Here is a 21043-nt window from a genome sequence, read left to right as displayed (position 1 = left end):
TTCACTTGGCCCTGTGGAAGGATGAAGAACGTCAGATCTTTATTTATAAGCGCTTTTCATATGTTTAGGTCCAAGTGACAGATAGTCAAAGGGATTTCACAGGAGGGAGGCTGGCCACATAACATGTTGTATTAAGCATTTCACTGCAATACTAGGTTCTGTTGAAACATTCTCCAAAAGAAGTATACCAGGATGAAAGACGGTGCAAATACAAATACATAGCCTAATTACTTGGAGCCGTGCTCATAAGTATTTTTTTTTCTTCCGCAAATCATGGTCTCCTGTTGACATACACAGAGCAAATAAAAGTCCCTATAAAAGATGACTCTTACCAGTAGATCCTGATAAAACCGCTGATCGTCCTCCACCGCCCTGGGCTCCTGACTCTTGGTGCCGTCCCTCTGTGGAGACTGGGACTGGTAGTACATGCTGGCACTCTCCCCAACACTGGACTCTGGAAAGAACAGTCTCCAAATGCTGACTGAGTCCTGCAGGAAATGCACAAAAACACATGCTGTTCATACTACGATTAAAATACTTTACTGAAATGGCCACAAGGTGGCACCAGTGTTCAGATGGTGTTCAGCGGGTGAGCCGTCACAGTTGGTGACAGAAGTGGTATCACACTTCTGACGCCAGTTGTGAGGGCTCACCCTCACGTGCATATTTTCACATCACCCATGTTCTCCTGTGGCTGGGTTTCAGATTGAAAGCTTGGTCTATTCCATTCAATCACTGAAGCCTCGTTCTTGTGAAATGGAGGGAGTAAAATGGTGTAAACTGCCCGTTCAGAGTTCTAGGTGGTGAACTACAACCATTACTTTCTTGCATTCTTCCAGTCAATTCAAATTGAGGGCTGGGCCAATGGAAGAAAACAAGCGTTCAGTTTGAAATGCAGCCAACCGTTCTCTTACCTCTGGTGCGTTGACTGGTTGGATGGTGTGCCTGACACCCGTCTCTCTCTGACCCCGCTCTCTTCTTCCGAGCCATCTATGTGCCTGCTGTGGGTAAGGCTGGCACTGCCAGAGCTCCGACTAGAGGAGGCCCTGCTGCCATCGGGAGCGCCAGGCCCTGTGTCGGTGTGCCACTCTGGCTGTGGGCGCTCCTCATCGCGAGCAGGGGCATCGACAGGGACGCCCCAGAACAGACTAGCACCTACACAGCAGGGAGAGATGCAGTTAGTCAACTAAGGGTGCGTTTATAAATTCACTCTGGCCATCTACTCCGATTTCAGAGCACTCTCGTCTGAGTGTGCCAGAGCGCAGAATAACTGATGAATTTACGAACTCGCTCAATATGACCAGTGTCAGTAAACGTCAGCAAAAAAACATAATTCAGTTGTTGCCAACAGCACAGTTGATCAAATAAAGTAAAATGTTATTGGTCACATACACATACAGGTGCAGCTCAATAAATTAGAATATTGTGGAAAAGTTAAGTAATTTCAATAATTCGACAAAGTGAAACTCATATATATCGTGGATTAATTACACAAAAAGTGAAATAGTTCAAGGCTGTATTTTTAAAATCTTGATGATTACGGCTTACAGCTCATGAAAACCCCAAATTCAGTATCTCAGAAAATTAGAATATGACATAATACAGACATGTCGGCCTTCTGAAAAGTATGTTCTTGTACATGCAGTCAGTACTTGGTTGGGGCTCCTTATGCATGAATCACTGCATCTATGCGGCGTGGCATGGAGTCTATCAGCCTGTGGCACTGCTGAGGGGTTATGGAAACCCAGGTTGCTTCGATAGCGGCCTTCAGCTCATCTGCATTGTTGGGTCTCGTGTCGCTCATCTTCCTCTTGACAATATCCCATAAATTCTCTATGGGGTTCAGATCAGGCGAGTTTGCTGGCCAATCAAACACAGTAATCCCATGGTCATTGAACCAGGTATTGGGACCTTTGGCAGTGTGGGCAGGTGCCAAGTCCTGCTGGAAAATGAAATCAGCATCTCCATAAAGCTTGTCAGCAGAAAGGAAGCATGAAGTGCTCTAACATTTCCTGGTAGACGGCTGAGTTGACTTTGGACTTGATGAAACACAGTGGACCAACACCAGAAGATGACATGGCTCCCCAAATCATCACTGACTGTGGAAACTTCACACTGGACTTCAAGCAACTTGGATTCTGTGCCTCTCCACTCTTCCTCCAGACTCTGGGACCTTGATTGCCAAATTAAATGCAAAATGTACTTTAATCTGAAAAGAGGACTTTGGACCACTGAGCGACAGACCAGTTATTTTTCTCCTTAGCCCAGGTAAGACGCTTCTGACGTTGGCTCTGGTTCAGGAGTGGCTTGACACGAGGAATGCGACAGTTGTAGCCCATTTCCTGGATACGTCTGTGCGTGGTGGCTCTTGATGCACTGACTCCTGCCTCAGTCCACTCCTTGACAATCCTCTCAAGGCTCCGGTTATCCCTGTTGCTTGTGCACCTTTTCCTACCACACGTCTTCCTTCCACTCGAATTTCCATGAATATGCTTGGAAACAGCACTCTGAACAGCCAGCTTCTTTAGCAATGAATTTTTGATGCTTTCCCTCCTTGTGGAGGTTGTTGATGACTGTCTTCCGCACAACTGTCAAGTCAGCAGGCTTCCCCATGATTGTGAAGCATACTGAACTGGACAGAGACCATTTAAAGGCTCAGGAAACCTTTGCCGGTGTTTTGAGTTAGTTAGCTGTTTAGAGTGTGACACCTTGAGTCTACAATATTGAACTTTTTCACAATATTCACATTTTGGGGTTTTCATGAGCTGTAAGCCGCAATCATCAAGATTAAAACAAATACAGCCTTGAACTACTTCACTTTTTGTGTAATTAATCCACAATATATATGAGTTTCACTTTGTCAGTTGAATTATTGAAATTACTTAACTTTTCCACAATATTCTAATTTATTGAGCTGCACCTGTATTTAGCAGATGTTATTGCGGGTGTAGTGAAATGCTTGTGTTCCTAGCTCCAACAGTGCAGTAGTATCTAACAACAGTGCAGTAGTATCGAACGCTCTAGATAACCAGCTCTGCTAGGGCAAGTAAAATGGTCAGAGGGAGTTTCTCTCATTTGTATCTGGAAGTAGATAGCAAGCTAGCCAACTTTAGCCAGTTAGCTTGGGTGCTTGACTGCCGTCGTGAGGAACGCTCGGATCAACCCTACTCCCTCGGCCAGAGCGTCCAGTGTGCGCTCTGAACGCTCCGAGAGCGAAACACTGAATTTACAAACGGACAATATGACAACGCTCTGAATTTACGCCCAGAACGCAGTCTGGCACTCCAGAGTGAATTTACGAACATACCCTATATGTGTAGTAAGCTAAATGTCTTATCAAGACAGTTACACAACAAAAGAGTAACCATAGGTGTATTGATACTGTGTATTGATACTGGTTAGTCCGAATTCACTTTTTCTATTCAGGAGACCTGGAGAAAAAAAGGCCATGTTCTCAGTAGATCGCAAATGAACCATAAAGTGAGAAATACAATTTTCACAGTGCTTGAAGAGACTAGAGCGTCACACGGTCTTGCAAAAACAAGCACAGTTCGAAATGGGAAAGTGATAGGCCTAGAATTGGATCAAAATGCAGTGGATAGACAAACAATGACCAAGATTGCCAGAAGCGGTGATGAATGAGTCCAGTACCTGTGCCAACAGCGATGCTAACACTTCTCTTGGTCTGTTGTCCTGGGGAGGTCTGTGTCTGGATGGCTGCCTGCTCAGTGGATGGAGAGGAGCTCTCTCCTTTCCCTTGGGCCTCAAGTAGCTTCTGGATCTGAAATCAACAGGGTAAGAAAGGTTGAGAACTCCTGTTCTAAAGCTTTAAGATTGTGTAATTTGGTACAGTGTCTGATATCCACAATGACACGGTGAAGCATGGTGGTGGCAGCATCATGCTGTGGGATGTTTTTCAGCGGCAGGGACTGGGAGACCAGTCAGGATCGAGGGAAAGAGGAACGGAGCAAAGTACAGAGAGATCCTTGATGAAAACCTGCTCCAGAGCGCTCAGGACCTCAGACTGGGGCGAAGGTTCACCTTCCAACAGGACAACAACCCTAAGCACACAGCCAAGACAACGCAGGAGTGGCTTCGGGACAAGTCTCTGAATGTCCTTGAGTGATCCAGCCAGACCCCGGACTTGAACCCGATTGAACATCTCTGGAGAGACCTGAAAATAGCTGTGGAGCGACGCTCCTGTTTTTGCTTTGTCATTATAGGGTATTGTGTGTAGATTGATGAGGGGAAAAAAACATTTTATCAATTTTAGAATAAGGCTGTAATGTAACAAAATGTGGAAAAGGTCAAGGGATCTGAATACTTTCCGAATGCACTGTAGCTCTCCCACAAGAAGACTCAAAATATGAACCCTTTAAGACTTAGGTACAACAGCCAGAATAAGACAAGTGAAAGTTATTTAGTCTGTTTTTGTATGGATGTCAATGAGAGCATATCGAATTTGTAAAAAAAAAAAAAAAACTGTCTTATTTGCTGCGTGAGGTTTATTTGATCTAATAGAAGTTTCGTAATGCTTAAGTTGTGACGAGTTTACTGATATAAGTAGAACATGTGACATCCAGGCAATTTTGAGAAAAAACACTTTAAATCAGAGTTGTCTCGAGATGGCTATGCATATTCATGGTATGAGGCTAGTAGCATAGCATCTCTCTCAATTGAATACAGGCGGTTGACGTCAAAAACCCTTATTGAATATTTAAAAAATAATTACAATAATGAGATGTATCCACCAATCCAAATAAAGGATAGGCGGGAGCTAGACAGCCCGCCATGCCGCTTTGTGGACAACGACTCCCATTGTTAGGGCGGAGAGACTTATCTATTCAGGATATTCATAATCGTTGCTAGCAGTGAGCACTCACTCACTCACACCATCACAAAAAGGAGCATGAGGGAAGCCCTACAATATTACGTTTTTCTAAGTAGTGAGAACACTCGGGAACAGGCAATGTTAAAAAGTCATCTTTAGACATGTTTTACTTGGCTTAAATGTAGTTTTGTAATTGACTAAAACAAGCAGACAAAAATAATGGGGTAACCATAGTATCAGGACAAGACCCAGATGCAGACAGTTCGAATCACAGATGTTTATACAAAACAGGGGGCAGGCAAAGGACAGGTCAAGGGCAGGCAGAGGTCAGTAATCCAGGGCAGAGTCACAAAGGTACAGAACGGCAGGCAGGGTCAGGGCAGGCGGAATGGTCAGAAATCCAAGGCAGCTTTAAACAGGTACAGAACGGCAGGCAGACTCAGACTAGAAAACAGCAACTAGAAAAACTAGAAAATGGGAAAACACGCTGGTAAGACTTGACGGGACAAGACGAACTGGCAACAGACAAACAGAAAACACTGGTATAAATGGGGACAAATGGGAGACACCTGGTGGGGAGTGGAGACAAACACAAGACAGTTGAAACAGATCAGGGCGTGACACATACAGTGGGGAGAACAAGTATTTGATACACTGCCGATTTTTCAGGTTTTCCAACTTACAAAGCATGTAGAGGTCTGTAATTTTTATCATAGGTACACTTCAACTGTGAGAGACGGAATCTAAAACAAAAATCCAGAAAATCACATTGTATGATTTTTAAGTAATTAATTTGCATTTCATTGCATGACATAAGTATTTGATCACCTACCAACCAGTAAGAATTCCGGCTCTCACAGACCTGTTAGTTTTTCTTTAAAAAGCCCTCCTGTTCTCCGCTCATTACCTTTATTAACTGCACCTGTTTGAACACGTTACCTGTATAAAAGACACCTGTCCACACACTCAATCAAACAGACTCCAACCTCTCCACAATGGCTGGCCAAGACCAGAGAGCTGTGTAAGGACATCAGGGATAAAATTGTAGACCTGCACAAGGCTGGGCTGGGCTACAGGACAATAGGCAAGCAGCTTGGTGAGAAGGCAACAACTGTTGGCGCAATTATTAGAAAATGGAAGAAGTTCAAGATGACGGTTTACTTGTGTCATGCACAAAGTAGATGTCCTAACCGACTTGCCAAAACTATAGTTTGTTAACAAGAAATTTGTGGAGTGTTTGAAAAACGAGTTTTAATGGCTCCAACCTAAGTGTATGTAAACATCAGACTCCGTCAAGTTAGAGATGATTCTGAAGTATTTTCCTCCTAAGTCATGGAACTGGGTGACGTCAACAGTGTTGTTCAGGTAAGGACAGAGACCTCTATCCAGGACCTGTGTAATAACTGCCAGAAAAGATGGTCTGAACTCAGCAATAGACACCCACAAAGATGGCCCACAATAGACAACCACATACCACAACCATAGACACTTCCACAGCATTTGATTAAGGCAGCGCTGCTCCAGTGGTCTCAGGAGTCCCTCACAGGTTAAAGGGGCCATCTGGGAGCCGCCCACTGAGAGAAGACCCAGGACAACAGTGACGCACATCGCCAGCATCATACAGTATCTCAATATGTCTCATTACAATGTCTCAACCCACTGGGCACGCACTGGCTGAATCAATGTTGTTTCAACTAGTTTGTCAACGTATTGTGACGTGATATCAACGTGGAAAATACATTGGATTTGAAAAAAGTAATCAACCAGTACCTTTTTCATCTAATTTTAACCAGCTTTGTAAACATTGAAATTAGGGTAAAACTTCAACTTAAATACATTGTTACATCAATCTAATTTCAACATAATCATCAGAACTACAGGATGTATACGTTGAAATTGCGTAGACAATCCCACATAGAAACGTAAAAAATATTTTTCATCCTGTATTGAATTGGGTGGTTGAAATTATGTTGAATTTTAGATTTGTTTAAACATATTTTATTTGACCTTTCAATGTTGATAGTAAAATGGTGTGTTTGACTCAACGCCATTGTTTGAACGTCATGCTATCAACCTAAATAAAGAGGTATATTGAAATAAAACGTTTAGCTACAGTCAATGCGTTCTGCCTGAACAGTGACGTCTACGAGGGGTAATGCACTTCAGTTAGAACAAGTCCACCATCCAAATGTCTACCTTTGCATACCCTGCTACGCTTTAGGAAAGAAGATGTGTTCTTTTCAGCTGAGCTATCATGACAACACATTTAGACATTGATCAGCTTCCATACTCATTTGCGTAGACTACCTAAATAACGTTGAATAGTTGAAAGTAACTCCTCTACATTTTCTTACACAAGCTGTATGTGAATGTAAATTCGGAGTGAGGTTGGGTTGATGAAGGCTATATTGACATCTGATTTACCCAACAAAGGACACCATCATTTAAACTTGTAGCTAGGTATACTATCATTCATCCATGGGTGACTGGATCTTTGGAAGTTTAGAAGTAGTTACCATTAGCGCTATAAATATGATGCTAAATTCATGATATTAATAATCCACTTTTATGTTTGGATATTGTCTTGTATATGAAGGCTGGTTGGTTGATTTCAAATGTAATCTACAAGTTATTAATATGTTGGATTCACATCTCTATCTCAACCAAAAATCTAAGTTGAAGAATAGGACTAAATCAAATCAAACTTTATTTGAAGTGCATTTAAAGTTTGATTTGATTTAGTGCTATTCTTTAAACTTAGATTTTTGGTTGAGATGGAGCCATGAATCCAACATATCAATAATGTATTTGTAGACAAACTGCTTGGATAGTATATATACTCAATATTATGAATAACATATATAAAAGACAATATCCAAACGTAAAAGTTTATTATTAACATAATGAATTATATGGCTAGTGGTAACTACTTCTAAACTTCCAAAGATCCAATCAACCATGCTTCATGTTGAAATGATGGTATCCTTTGTGCAAAGCAGATGCCACTGTAGCCTACATAAACCCAACCTTACTCCTAATTTTCTTTCACATACTGCTTGTGTAAGAAAAGTTAGAGGAGTTACTTTCAACTAGTCAATGTTTAGGCAGTGTATGCAAATGAGTATGGAAGCTGATCAACATCTAAATGTGTTGACACGATGGCTAAGCTGAATCAAGCACAGCTTGTTTCCAAAGCTAAGCAGGATATATATATAGAGGGAGGCATCTGGATGGTCGACTTGTTATGACTGAAGTGCATTACCCCTCATATACCAGTAGGCGTCAATGTTGGCTTCCAATTTTATTTCAATGTACCTCTTTATTTAGGTTGATGGCATAACATTGAAACAATGACATTGATTCAAACATACCACATTACTATCGACATTGAAACAAGGTCAAATATAATGTCTTATCAAATATGAAATTCAACATAATATCAACCACCCAATATATATATATATATACACAGTGCCTTCGGAATGTATTCAGACCCCTTGACTCTTTCCACATTTTGTTATGTTACAGTCTTATTCTAAAATTGACTTGAGATGTTTCTACAACTTGATTGGAGTCCACCTGTGGCAAATTCAATTGATTGGACATGTTTTGGAAAGGCCTGTCTATATAAGGTCCCACAGTTGACAGTGCATGTCAGAGCAAAAACCAAGCCATGAGGTTGAACAAATTGTCCGTAGAGCGCCGAGACAGGATTGTGTCGAGGCACAGATCTGGGAAGGGTACCAAAATATTTCTGCAGCATTGAAGGTCCCCAAGAACACAGTGGCCTCCATCATTCTTGAATGGCAGAAGTTTGGAACCACCAAGACTCTTCCTAGAGCTGGCCGCCCGGCCAAACTGAGCAATCGGGGGAGAAGGGCCTTGGTCAGGGAGGTGACCAAGAACCCGATGGTCCCTCTGACAGAGCTCTAGAGTTCCTCTGTGGAGATGGGAGAACCTTCCAGAAGAACAACCATCTCTGCAGCACTCCACCAATCAGGCCTTTGTGGTAGAGTGGCCAGACTGAAGCCACTCCTCAGTAAAAGGCACATGACAGCATGCTTGGAGTTTGCCGAAAGGCACCTAAAGACTCTCAGACCATGAGAAACAAGATTCTCTGGTCTGATAAAACCAAGATTGAACTCTTTTGCCTGAATGCCAAGCGTCACGTCTGGAGGAAACCTGGCACCATCCCTACGGTGAAGCATGGTGGTGGTAACATCATGCTGTGGGGATGTTTTCCACAATTCAATTTCAACATATACATAGTTCTGATGATTATGTTGAAATTAGATTGATGTAACAACCTGTTAGTCAGGTTAAGTTAATGTGTTTAGGTTTTACCCTAATTTCAATGTTTACAAAGCTGATTGAAATTAGATGAGAACAGTCCCGGTTGATGATTTTTTTTCAAATATATTTCCACAATATGTTGACAAATTACGTTGAAACAACGTTGATTCAACCAGTGTGTGCCCAGCGGGATGTTACCACTGGACATATGGAGCTGAACAGATTTTTGGTTTGCAGTAGGGGGAATTGCATTGAATCAAATGATTAATGTACAATTATTTAACACCAGTAAGAGAGGGGTGCCCCTAGTGATGTTGATGATGTCAATTATGCCACCACATCAGATGTGGGGTATCACCTTTGGGGTCTGAATTCAGTGGAACAATATTCAATCAAAACTGCGAGATGAGAATTATTTGATTAGAACTTAGATGTCAACATACAATTCAAATTCTCATCATATAGATGTCACAAAGGTTACATGATTTGGAATGTTTACCGTTACCATACAAACCTGTTTGTTAGTTCCAATTCTACATTTTTTAATGTAAAATTCTCATTATCAAAATGAAGAAAGCAGGTAAAACATGGTTTCGAGCTTGGTGTTCTTTTTTCTTTGTATGCTGCTTTAGCACCACCGAGACCAAAACCAGAACTAGAAATGGAAGAAAACAGCGAAAGATCAAAAAGACTGAATTTATCGAATTGACTGACCTTGGGAAAAACACTTCATTCAATGGATCATGCAAAGCAAAAAGAAATCACCTGAGACATTAAAAGGACACTAAAAAGAAATAAATAATAATGAAAAAGAGCATGGTACTTGTGAGACTGTAAGCCAGCCTTTTACCCGACCAACCCTTCTCCCAAAAGGAGAGTCCACTTATTCTCCAGTTTGGTCCATTGCTAGATTACACAGCTGACCATTGGCCATACTTCCCTCCAAACCTCCTGCCCTCACCACCCCTGGAGCAAAACACAACCATGACAGAGGAGATATTTGGTGATCTCGCCCTGCTCAAGCCTGGTCAGTCCATGGGAGATGCCTGGAACACTTCAGACATTAGGTAAACATCATTACAGCGAATACTGCATTATGGTACTTGTATGATCTTTTAATTTAATGACCCAATAGAATTCAATAGTTCTGATATCCCTTGAAGACTATGAAAAAGGTAGTCTGGTCCCATACTGTACGATGATAGTTGTCTACAGCACATCCAGTACAGTAAAAATATGGAACCAGACCAGGAACAAGGTGTTACGTCAGGCTGTGTGTATCCCATAGAGCGGAAGAACCTTGTCGTCTTGAGGTTATGAAGAACCAGACAGGCCTGTGGGGCAGCAGTGTGCAACGCCAGCCTCAGCAGACTTCACCAGGCAATCACCTCAGCCACGCCCTGGGCCAGTATCTGGACTCCACCACCATACCGATGACCTCTGATTTCATGAAGGTGCCTGAGGAGACGCTGTTTATAGAGGTGTGGGACCTCGGGGAGTGCGCAGGGGACCATCGCTATAAGGCCAAGTGGGCAATTACCGAGGAGCACGGCATTGTGCTAGACCAGGGCACCTGGCTGCAGAATGATGACAACTGGTGAAACCACACATGAAAGATGTTGGTGAACAATTATCTTCACCTCACGATTCATAAGTGTGAAAACATTAAAATACTTTATTCCGGCATTCCTTTTATTCTTTAATCCCTCCAACTTTGTATCCAGTACTAGAATACTCCTGCAGCTGCATTACTACATGGATGAGTGAAAACTGTAGTTCTGGTAAACAGATGTGATGGAGAAAGAGAAATCAGTGACAGGTGCAGGGATAGGATGAATATATCTGAGCTACACTCTTACTCTGTGCCGACATGCTGTTAGCGTATGAGATTAACCACATTTTCCATTGAGCCCAGAATAGGCCATTCCCCCACAACATTAGCTTTAACCAGGAGCCTAGTTCTAGCACAGATAAGCAACATTTCACAATTGAAATCTCTAGTACTTCTCTCAATTTCTTCTAGATATGCCTGTTGTGACATGGCAATTTTTTGAAGAGCGGTGAGGAGAGGTTAACAGTGTCTGTCGGAGGGGTGTGAAAATACTGCAGGGATTGAAGGCTGAAGGCTGGGTTGTGGTGGGCCTTGGGGGACTGTAGAGGGCTAACTAAATAGAACACAAATGTACATTCACAAAAGAAAGAAACAACCTTCTGTGGAAAACGTCAATGAATCAGGTACATATTTATTGAGGCAATCTTAAATAGAAAGTTCAAGTTGGAAATGAGAAATAATGCTCGAAGCATTTCATGTAAACACACACAAGAAAAACAATGCAGCATGAAAGAAACGTAAATATTTACAACATTAAAAACTGAGAAGTACAACAATTTGGCATGAATGTAGTCGGTTTCACCATGTAATCAGACTTTAAAAAATCCCAACATTGACTATAAATAGGTGCACATCAATTACCACGAGATTGGTATAGTGGTTATCAATAAACGGCCAAACTGTAAATTAAATAGCTTTTACAACGGTTCAGACAATTGGCATCCATGGCATGTTGAAAATCAAAAGCATTTAAAATAAAAATAGATAAAAAGGACCTAGCTGCCACCATTGAAAAGAGCTACATCATGACACTACACCCTCCTCCAAGTGGTAGTAGTAGAAAGAGGAGAATCATTTTGCTCACAGACAAAAGAGCACTGTGGTGATTTGGTAACAATCTCTGTCAATCAGCGGTCACACACACATGTATACATTACAATGAGCACCATGAAGATTAAAATAAAGAGGCATAATTGTTTTTATTGTAAACAAAAATGTATGGAAGCATTTAAAAACCTCTTACTAAGGAAACAAGCAAACTGACAAATCCCAATGGATTCGACAATACATTTCATTTGTCATTTTGAGTTCCCTTTGCATTAGTTCCCATGGTCCTTTAGAAGAGTTTTTCCAAAAGATGGCCGCTGTTTGGCGCCATTCTCCTTCTCCAAACTGTGTTTGGCGCCGCGGGCCAAAAGCTGCATTTTAGGACGCAAGTCTCTGAGTAGCTGGCTTTGAGAGTCTGCATGCAGTGCCTGGGGGTGGACAGGGTCGGAGTGGGGCAACTCGTTTGTGATGTTTTTCAGAACCAAACCTTTGTGCTCCCACTCTCCTAGTCCTTCTTGTTCCGGTTGAACATGGAACTGTACAGTGTATCCCATCTCCGATTGCTCCCCCTCGGCCCTCTCCTCCTCCTCACTCCCGCTCCCCTCCTCTATCAGCCCGTATCTCTTCATGTACTTGCGGGTGGCTAAAGACATGTTGTTCGGAGACAGAATACTGCTCTGTCCCATGGCGCTCTTCTCCGTTGGGGGCTTCTCTGAGAGCAGTGTGCAGGGGCTGAACCTGGGACGGGCCCCGGGGGGCTGTTGCCCTCCCCCTACAGAGAGCCTGGAGAGCTGCTGGTCGCTTAGGTATCGGAGGGCGATGGCGTTGGCCTCCAGGCTGAGGTCCACGCTGCCGCCCCACATGCTGGTCCCCATCGACTCTGGGAGGGTCAGTCTGCTGATGACCGCCTCTGGGTTGATGCCGGCCAGGGTACTGGGGAGAAGGAAACGGAAGCTGCATTTTAAATCAAAGTTACAGGAACACCTTCTGCATAATGTAACCTACGTAGCTAAATTATGTCGAGCTTACATGAGAATGAGCAAGAAAGTAAGAGAAACAGCCACTGTAATGGCCCCTATTGTCATGTTAGAATGGCTGTAACCATCATAACGGGTCCATTTTCCACAACTGAAACATCCTCTTGTTATACCATAATACTACTACCTCTATGACCTACGTGCAAAGATGGTCAAGTAAACCTGAAACTTCAAGGCAAACATACCTGGCACTCTCTACAGAGCTGCGCGTGGTCTTGCCCCCCGGGTCGGCAGAGTCCAGGTCCACGTTGACCCCTAGCTGCTGCAGCTGGCGCAGCGTGGCGTGGAGCACCTGGTCCCTTCCTCCTGGCTGCTGCTCTACTTTGGGCTCCGGCCTCCGGGAGCTGACGGGAACAGGGCTAGGGGATGACTGCTGGGACTGACAGTGGGACACTTGTCTAGGGGACAAGCTGTGTCTCTCTCGCAGTGTGTACGAGGTGCTTCGATCTTCTTCCTCTTTGACCTCCTCGTTCACTGATCCCTGGAGACGGCTGTTCACTTGGCCCTGTGGAAGGATGAAGAACGTCAGATCTTTATTTATAAGCGCTTTTCATATGTTTAGGTCCAAGCGACAGATAGTCAAAGGGATTTCACAGGAGGGAGGCTGGCCACATAACATGTTGTATTAAGCATTTCACTGCAATACTAGGTTATGTTGAAACATTCTCCAAAAGAAGTATACCAGGATGAAAGACGGTGCAAATTCAAATACATAGCCTAATTACTTGGAGCCGTGCTCATAAGTATATTTTTTTTTCTTCCGCAAATCATGGTCTCCTGTTGACATACATGGAGCAAATAAAAGTCCCTATAAAAGATGACTCTTACCAGTAGATCCTGATAAAACCGCTGATCGTCCTCCACCGCCCTGGGCTCCTGACTCTTGGTGCCGTCCCTCTGTGGAGACTGGGACTGGTAGTACATGCTGGCACTCTCCCCCAACACTGGACTCTGGAAAGAACAGTCTCCAAATGCTGACTGAGTCCTGCAGGAAATGCACAAAAACACATGCTGTTCATACTACGGTTAAAAAATACTTTACTGAAATGGCCACAAGGTGGCACCAGTGTTCAGATGGTGTTCAGCGGGTGAGCCGTCACAGTTGGTGACAGAAGTGGTATCACACTTCTGACGCCAGTTGTGAGGGCTCACCCTCACGTGCATATTTTCACATCACCCATGTTCTCCTGTGGCTGGGTTTCAGATTTAAAGCTTGGTCTATTCCATTCTCCCGAGTGGCGCAGTGGTCTAAGGCACTGCATCGCTGTGCCACTAGAGATCCTGGTTCGAATCCAGGCTCTGTCGTAGCTGGCCGTGACCGGGAGACCCATGGGGCGGCGCACAATTGGCCCAGCGTCGTCCAGGGTAGGGGAGGGAATGGCCAGCAGGGATGTAGCTCAGTTGGTAGAGCATGGCGTTTGCAACGCCAGGGTTGTGGGTTCGATTCCCACGGGGGGCCAGTATAAAAAAATATGTATTCACTAACTGTAAGTTGCTCTGGATAAGAGCGTCTGCTAAAATGTAAAAAATGTAAAATCACTGAAGCCTCGTTCTTGTGAAATGGAGGGAGTAAAATGGTGTAAACTGCCGTTCAGAGTTCTAGGTGGTGAACTACAACCATTACTTTCTTGCATTCTTCCAGTCAATTCAAACTGAGGGCTGGGCCAATGGAAGAAAACAAGCGTTCAGTTTGAAATGCAGTCAACCGTTCTCTTACCTCTGGTGCGTTGACTGGTTGGATGGTGTGCCTGACACCCGTCTCTCTCTGACCCCGCTCTCTTCTTCCGAGCCATCTATGTGACTGCTGTGGGTAAGGCTGGCACTGCCAGAGCTCCGACTAGAGGAGGCCCTGCTGCCATCGGGAGCGCCAGGCACTGTGTCGGTGTGCCACTCTGGCTGTGGGCGCTCCTCATCGCGAGCAGGGGCATCGACAGGGACGCCCCAGAACAGACTAGCACCTACACAGCAGGGAGAGATGCAGTTAGTCAACTAAGGGTGCGTTTGTAAATTCACTCTGGCCATCTACTCCGATTTCAGAGCACTCTCGTCTGAGTGTGCCAGAGCGCAGAATAACTGATGAATTTACGAACTCGCTGAATATGACCAGTGTCAGTAAACGTCAGCAAAAAAACATAATTCAGTTGTTGCCAACAGCACAGTTAGTCAAATAAAGTAAAATGTTATTGGTCACATACACATACAGGTGAAGCTCAATAAATTAGAATATTGTGGAAAAGTTAAGTAATTTCAATAATTTAACTGACAAAGTGAAACTCAATATATCGTGAATTAATTACACAAAAAGTGAAATAGTTCAAGGCTGTATTTTTAAAAACTTGATGATTACGGCTTACAGCTCATGAAAACCCCAAATTCAGTATCTCAGAAAATTAGAATATGACATAATACAGACATGTCGGCCTTCTGAAAAGTATGTTCTTGTACATGCAGTCAGTACTTGGTTGGGGCTCCTTATGCATGAATCACTGCATCTATGCGGCGTGGCATGGAGTCTATCAGCCTGTGGCACTGCTGAGGGGTTATGGAAACCCAGGTTGCTTCGATAGCGGCCTTCAGCTCATCTGCATTGTTGGGTCTCGTGTCGCTCATCTTCCTCTTGACAATACCCCATAAATTCTCTATGGGGTTCAGATCAGGCGAGTTTGCTGGCCAATCAAGCACAGTAATCCCATGGTCATTGAACCAGGTATTGGGACCTTTGGCAGTGTGGGCAGGTGCCAAGTCCTGCTGGAAAATGAAATCAGCATCTCCATAAAGCTTGTCAGCAGAAAGGAAGCATGAAGTGCTCTAACATTTCCTGGTAGACGGCTGAGTTGACTTTGGACTTGATGAAACACAGTGGACCAACACCAGAAGATGACATGGCTCCCCAAATCATCACTGACTGTGGAAACTTCACACTGGACTTCAAGCAACTTGGATTCTGTGCCTCTCCACTCTTCCTCCAGACTCTGGGACCTTGATTGCCAAATTAAATGCAAAATGTACTTTAATCTGAAAAAGAGGACTTTGGACCACTGAGCGACAGACCAGTTATTTTTCTCCTTAGCCCAGGTAAGACGCTTCTGACGTTGGCTCTGGTTCAGGAGTGGCTTGACACGAGGAATGCGACAGTTGTAGCCCATTTCCTGGATACGTCTGTGCATGGTGGCTCTTGATGCACTGACTCCTGCCTCAGTCCACTCCTTGACAATCCTCTCAAGGCTCCGGTTATCCCTGTTGCTTGTGCACCTTTTCCTACCACACGTCTTCCTTCCACTCGAATTTCCATGAATATGCTTGGATACAGCAGTCTGTGAACAGCCAGCTTCTTTAGCAATGAATTGTTGATGCTTTCCCTGCTTGTGGAGGTTGTTGATGACTGTCTTCCGCACAACTGTCAAGTCAGCAGGCTTCCCCATGATTGTGAAGCCTACTGAACTGGACAGAGACCATTTAAAGGCTCAGGAAACCTTTGCAGGTGTTTTGAGTTAGTTAGCTGTTTAGAGTGTGACACCTTGAGTCTACAATATTGAACTTTTTCACAATATTCACATTTTGGGGTTTTCATGAGCTGTAAGCCGCAATCATCAAGATTAAAACAAATACAGCCTTGAACTACTTCACTTTTTGTGTAATTAATCCACAATATATATGAGTTTCACTTTGTCAGTTGAATTATTGAAATTACTTAACTTTTCCACAATATTCTAATTTATTGAGCTGCACCTGTATTTAGCAGATGTTATTGCGGGTGTAGTGAAATGCTTGTGTTCCTAGCTCCAACAGTGCAGTAGTATCTAACAACAGTGCAGTAGTATCGAACGCTCTAGATAACCAGCTCTGCTAGGGCAAGTAAAATGGTCAGAGGGAGTTTCTCTCATTTGTATCTGGAAGTAGCTAGCAAGCTAGCCAACTTTAGCCAGTTAGCTTGGGTGCTTGACTGCCGTCGTGAGGAACGCTCGGATCAACCCTACTCCTCGGCCAGAGCGTCCAGTGTGCGCTCTGAACGCTCTGAGAGCGAAACACTGAATTTACAAACGGACAATATGACAACGCTCTGAATTTACGCCCAGAACGCAGTCTGGCACTCCAGAGTGAATTTACGAACATACCCTATATGTGTAGTAAGCAAAATGTCTTATCAAGACAGTTACACAACAAAAGAGTAACCATAGGTGTATTGATACTGTGTATTGATACTGGTTAGTCCGAATTCACTTTTTCTATTCAGGAGACCTGGAGAAAAAAAAAGGCCATGTTCTCAGTAGATCGCAAATGAACCATAAAGTGAGAAATACGATTTTCACAGTGCTTGAAGAGACTAGAGCGTCACACGGTCTTGCAAAAACAAGCACAGTTCGAAACGGGAAAGTGATAGGCCTAGAATTGGATCAAAATGCAGTGGATAGACAAACAATGACCAAGATTGCCAGAAGCGGTGATGAATGAGTCCAGTACCTGTGCCAACAGCGATGCTAACACTTCTCTTGGTCTGTTGTCCTGGGGAGGTCTGTGTCTGGATGGCTGCCTGCTCAGTGGATGGAGAGGAGCTCTCTCCTTTCCCTTGGGCCTCAAGTAGCTTCTGGATCTGAAATCAACAGGGTAAGAAAGGTTGAGAACTCCTGTTCTAAAGCTTTAAGATTGTGTAATTTGGTACAGTGTCTGATATCCACAATGACACGGTGAAGCATGGTGGTGGCAGCATCATGCTGTGGGATGTTTTTCAGCGGCAGGGACTGGGAGACCAGTCAGGATCGAGGGAAAGAGGAACGGAGCAAAGTACAGAGAGATCCTTGATGAAAACCTGCTCCAGAGCGCTCAGGACCTCAGACTGGGGTGAAGGTTCACCTTCCAACAGGACAACAACCCTAAGCACACAGCCAAGACAACGCAGGAGGGAGTGGCTTCGGGACAAGTCTCTGAATGTCCTTGAGTGATCCAGCCAGACCCCGGACTTGAACCCGATTGAACATTCTGGAGAGACCTGAAATAGCTGTGGAGCGACGCTCCTGTTTTTGCTTTGTCATTATGGGGTATTGTGTGTAGATTGATGAGGGGAAAAAAACATTTGATCAATTTTAGAATAAGGCTGTAATGTAACAAAATGTGGAAAAGGTCAAGGGATCTGAATACTTTCCGAATGCACTGTAGCTCTCCCACAAGAAGACTCAAAATATGAACCCTTTAAGACTTAGGTACAACAGCCAGAATAAGACAAGTGAAAGTTATTTAGTCTGTAACTGTAATTGGAAAATCCCATTGACTGGCAGAATAAAATCTGGCCCAATCCAGAATCGGGTAAACTACTACTACACAAGACAAATGACAGACACCAAATTCCCAAAACAGATGTTTGGTTTGTCAGTCATCACCAGTCCATGTATGAGCAATACAAATAGAGTGCTGTTCCCATGCTACATAAACATAACCTGCAGTCACCTCACCAAGTGATACACAAACTGTCATTAGGAGAATAGTGGAGAGAATAAGGGGAGTAATTGTCCAATGCGAATGTGGGGTACTGTCCCAACAGTAACAATATCCATAATCTTATGAATGTGAAATTGAGTGAGTACCTAGCCTAGCATCTCATCCGAGTAGTACCTACCTCTCACCTGATTAGTACCTGAGTAGCACCTACCTAGCCTAGCGTCTCACCTGATTAGTACCTGAGTAGCACCTACCTAGCCTAGCCCATGTCTCACCTGTCCTCCCACCAGCTGCAGTAGGGCAGTGTTGAGAGGCAGCAGCTCGATGTCGGTGGCGATGGCTGTCTGGTCAAAGGGGCAGGCCTTGCGGTGCAGCTTGTTCAGGCACATTTTGCAGACGGTGTGTCCACAGCCCAGGCTGATGGGCTTGCGGACACTCTCCTCAAACAACTGGGTGCAGATGGGACACAGCAGGAATTCCGTCCATTGCGGCGCTTGCACAGGCATTGTAACCCACAGAGGTCTCTAGGGGAAGCACTGTGGCTTCGACAAATGCCTTCCCTTTCAAATAAAGGTCGATCCTTCAGTGTGTTGGTGCGTTGCCACGTAGGGTGTTTTATTTTCAAAACAAAGTGATGCAAAAGATCTGACAAATTCCACTGGAATCAAAAACTCTTCTGAACATCAATTTTCTTCTAAACGTTCAGACACCATGAACATTCAGTATGTGGTATGACCTGAAAGACAAAAGAAAGAGAGAACAGTCAACTACATACACCAAACCCAAATGGCAAACAGATTCATCCTGTGGGAAGAAAAGAACATCCACATTTGCTTAACTACCTAACTATGCTATGACCAGCTAAAAGCAGCAATGGTGCAGCAGATGTTCTGAATTTGATTCACTTGTCTGCCCTTTCAGTAAAGGACAAAACCAGCTGGACATCAATGAGACTCCCCTGTTGTCTTCACTCTGTGGTCTGGGAGTGTTGGGGTATCCCCCAGCAGCAGTCGTGTTCACTAAATGCGAGTAGGCTGATGAGTTACTTACAGTGGCTATTTTAAGACCCTTCCTGTGTCCAATAAACAGCGCTCATCTGAAAACAGGAAGTTTGGGGCTTCAATTGGGAGACAGCTTCATGTTGCTGTATACGAACAGCTTACCGTAACTGAATATCCAAATTTCAGCTGCAGAAGTGAAACCCTAGCCTAGATGTAATACTGCAATTGATGAGTGAGGAGTGGAAAGAAACATAATTTCGACTGTCTCACCACATACCAAAGCATGGAGTTTCACATTATTTGTCACAGCTCTTTATGTAATCACATCCCGAACTATGATTCACTTCATAAGCATGTCTGAGCCTGTAGACAAAACACCTTTCTGCTGCTATGTTGCTGTGACCCATTAGCCCGTATCAACTCCCTTTTCTACTAGAATTGATTTGAACATCAAGAACAATATCTAGGATGCCAATACAAAAGTCTGCTGTGTAAACCTCTCTTATACAAGTAGTGCTCTCAAATGCATCGAAACAAGACACAGCCCAACCCCCCCAAAAAAAAGACTCACCGCAAGAAGTTATGGATAATATGAAGAAAATGCATCTGGTGCAACATGAGTGGAGAGACAGAGGCTAATCACTCGTTAGTTTGTTGATTCTTTCCAATGTACGAGGTAGTCTACTCCATGATGCTGGTACTGGTTAGCTAGTCTGCAGATAGAAACACTATGCGCCCAGTGCTGCCACTTTCTCACCTGACATGTCACTACAATGAGGAAGAGGTTCTCAGTTGATTTATGCTCCCGCAAGCAAAAACAAACTCAACAAAATTTTAATAAGAATTTGCCTAAAGCCCGCACTTATCCTTGTATCTGGTTAAAGATGGACATGTGTAACATTCAAATTATCTATTTTGTTTGCGTACGTGCCCGTGCCACCGCTGGCCCCGTCACTATGGCATAATTTGGTCTTGTGGCCAGTGTCAAAAAAGTCACAAAAACAGGTGACATGTGATGGAACAACAGGGGCATTCCTCAGTCAGTGTCTGACAGAAGGTGGGAAAATACCCTCTTATAAATTCAACTATATACTAATCAACACCGAGAAGAGATACATATCCCTATGTGTCTGAGAAGGCTGATAGACATGAGGTCACTGCCTGGGAGGCCTGGTTCCACTAGAAATGCAGTAGCAGAAGGCCATCTGTCATTTCCTTAATGCTCTGGACAAAACAAAATGGTGTAATAGGTAGGCTGTCTGCACGTGATCTAACAACACAAGTGTGATGTAGTGCAGCCTTGTCCATATAAATATGAAATAGGGCATTGGGGAACGGATACCAAGTCAGCTGGTGGTATGGAGCGGGGGTGAGGGTCGAGGACCGGAATGGTTGGTAGTGGAAAGACATAGGAAGAAGAGAGTGATGACACAGAAAGCAGTGGAGCACTAGTAAAGAAAGCATAAAGAGGGCCCAGGAAACAAGAGTATGATGTGTTAGAGTGGAGGTGGTATAGTGTTTGAGAGACCACAGTGCCTCACTTACACCCTATTCAAAAATGTCGTAGAGAAAGAGGTAGGTGAAGGAAATTAGCTTGGTTCATTGAAATGGTGAGTCAATATGTAGCCAGGCTCAGCAAGAGAAGATTCTGAAAATGGAAAAGCTTAATGGGAAGAAGATTAAAAGCCATATCCCTATGTGTTTCTGAGATTGAGGGGAGTCATCACTGGGGTCCCAATATATATGTCCACAGATGATATTAAAGAAAATGTGAAGGGAGGCAGAGTGA

The 21043-nt window shown here is 43.8% G+C and overlaps 1 protein-coding gene and 1 long non-coding RNA gene across 2 annotated transcripts; both read right to left on the bottom strand.

Annotated features, from left to right (window-relative positions):
* Positions 1-439: 439 nt before the first annotated feature.
* Positions 440-3778, bottom strand: LOC123481426. The gene is made up of 3 exons (XR_006657097.1): positions 3652-3778; positions 915-1155; positions 440-488 (listed from the first exon to the last, which is right to left on the bottom strand). It is a non-coding gene; the product is annotated as an uncharacterized LOC123481426 (long non-coding RNA).
* Positions 3779-12055: 8277 nt separating this feature from the next.
* LOC121562983 (SCL-interrupting locus protein homolog) lies at positions 12056-18916 on the bottom strand. The gene is made up of 6 exons (XM_041875076.2): positions 18529-18916; positions 17282-17411; positions 14538-14778; positions 13649-13805; positions 13006-13325; positions 12056-12716 (listed from the first exon to the last, which is right to left on the bottom strand). The coding sequence occupies exons 1-6, from the start codon at positions 18757-18759 to the stop codon at positions 12056-12058; spliced, it is 1740 nt and encodes a 579-aa protein (XP_041731010.2). The 5' UTR covers positions 18760-18916.
* Between the last annotated feature and the right edge of the window lie 2127 nt (positions 18917-21043).

This window comes from Coregonus clupeaformis, chromosome 20 (assembly GCF_020615455.1).
Source record: "Coregonus clupeaformis isolate EN_2021a chromosome 20, ASM2061545v1, whole genome shotgun sequence".
Lineage (NCBI taxonomy): Eukaryota > Metazoa > Chordata > Actinopteri > Salmoniformes > Salmonidae > Coregonus > Coregonus clupeaformis.
This window is presented reverse-complemented; position numbering and strand designations above follow the sequence as displayed.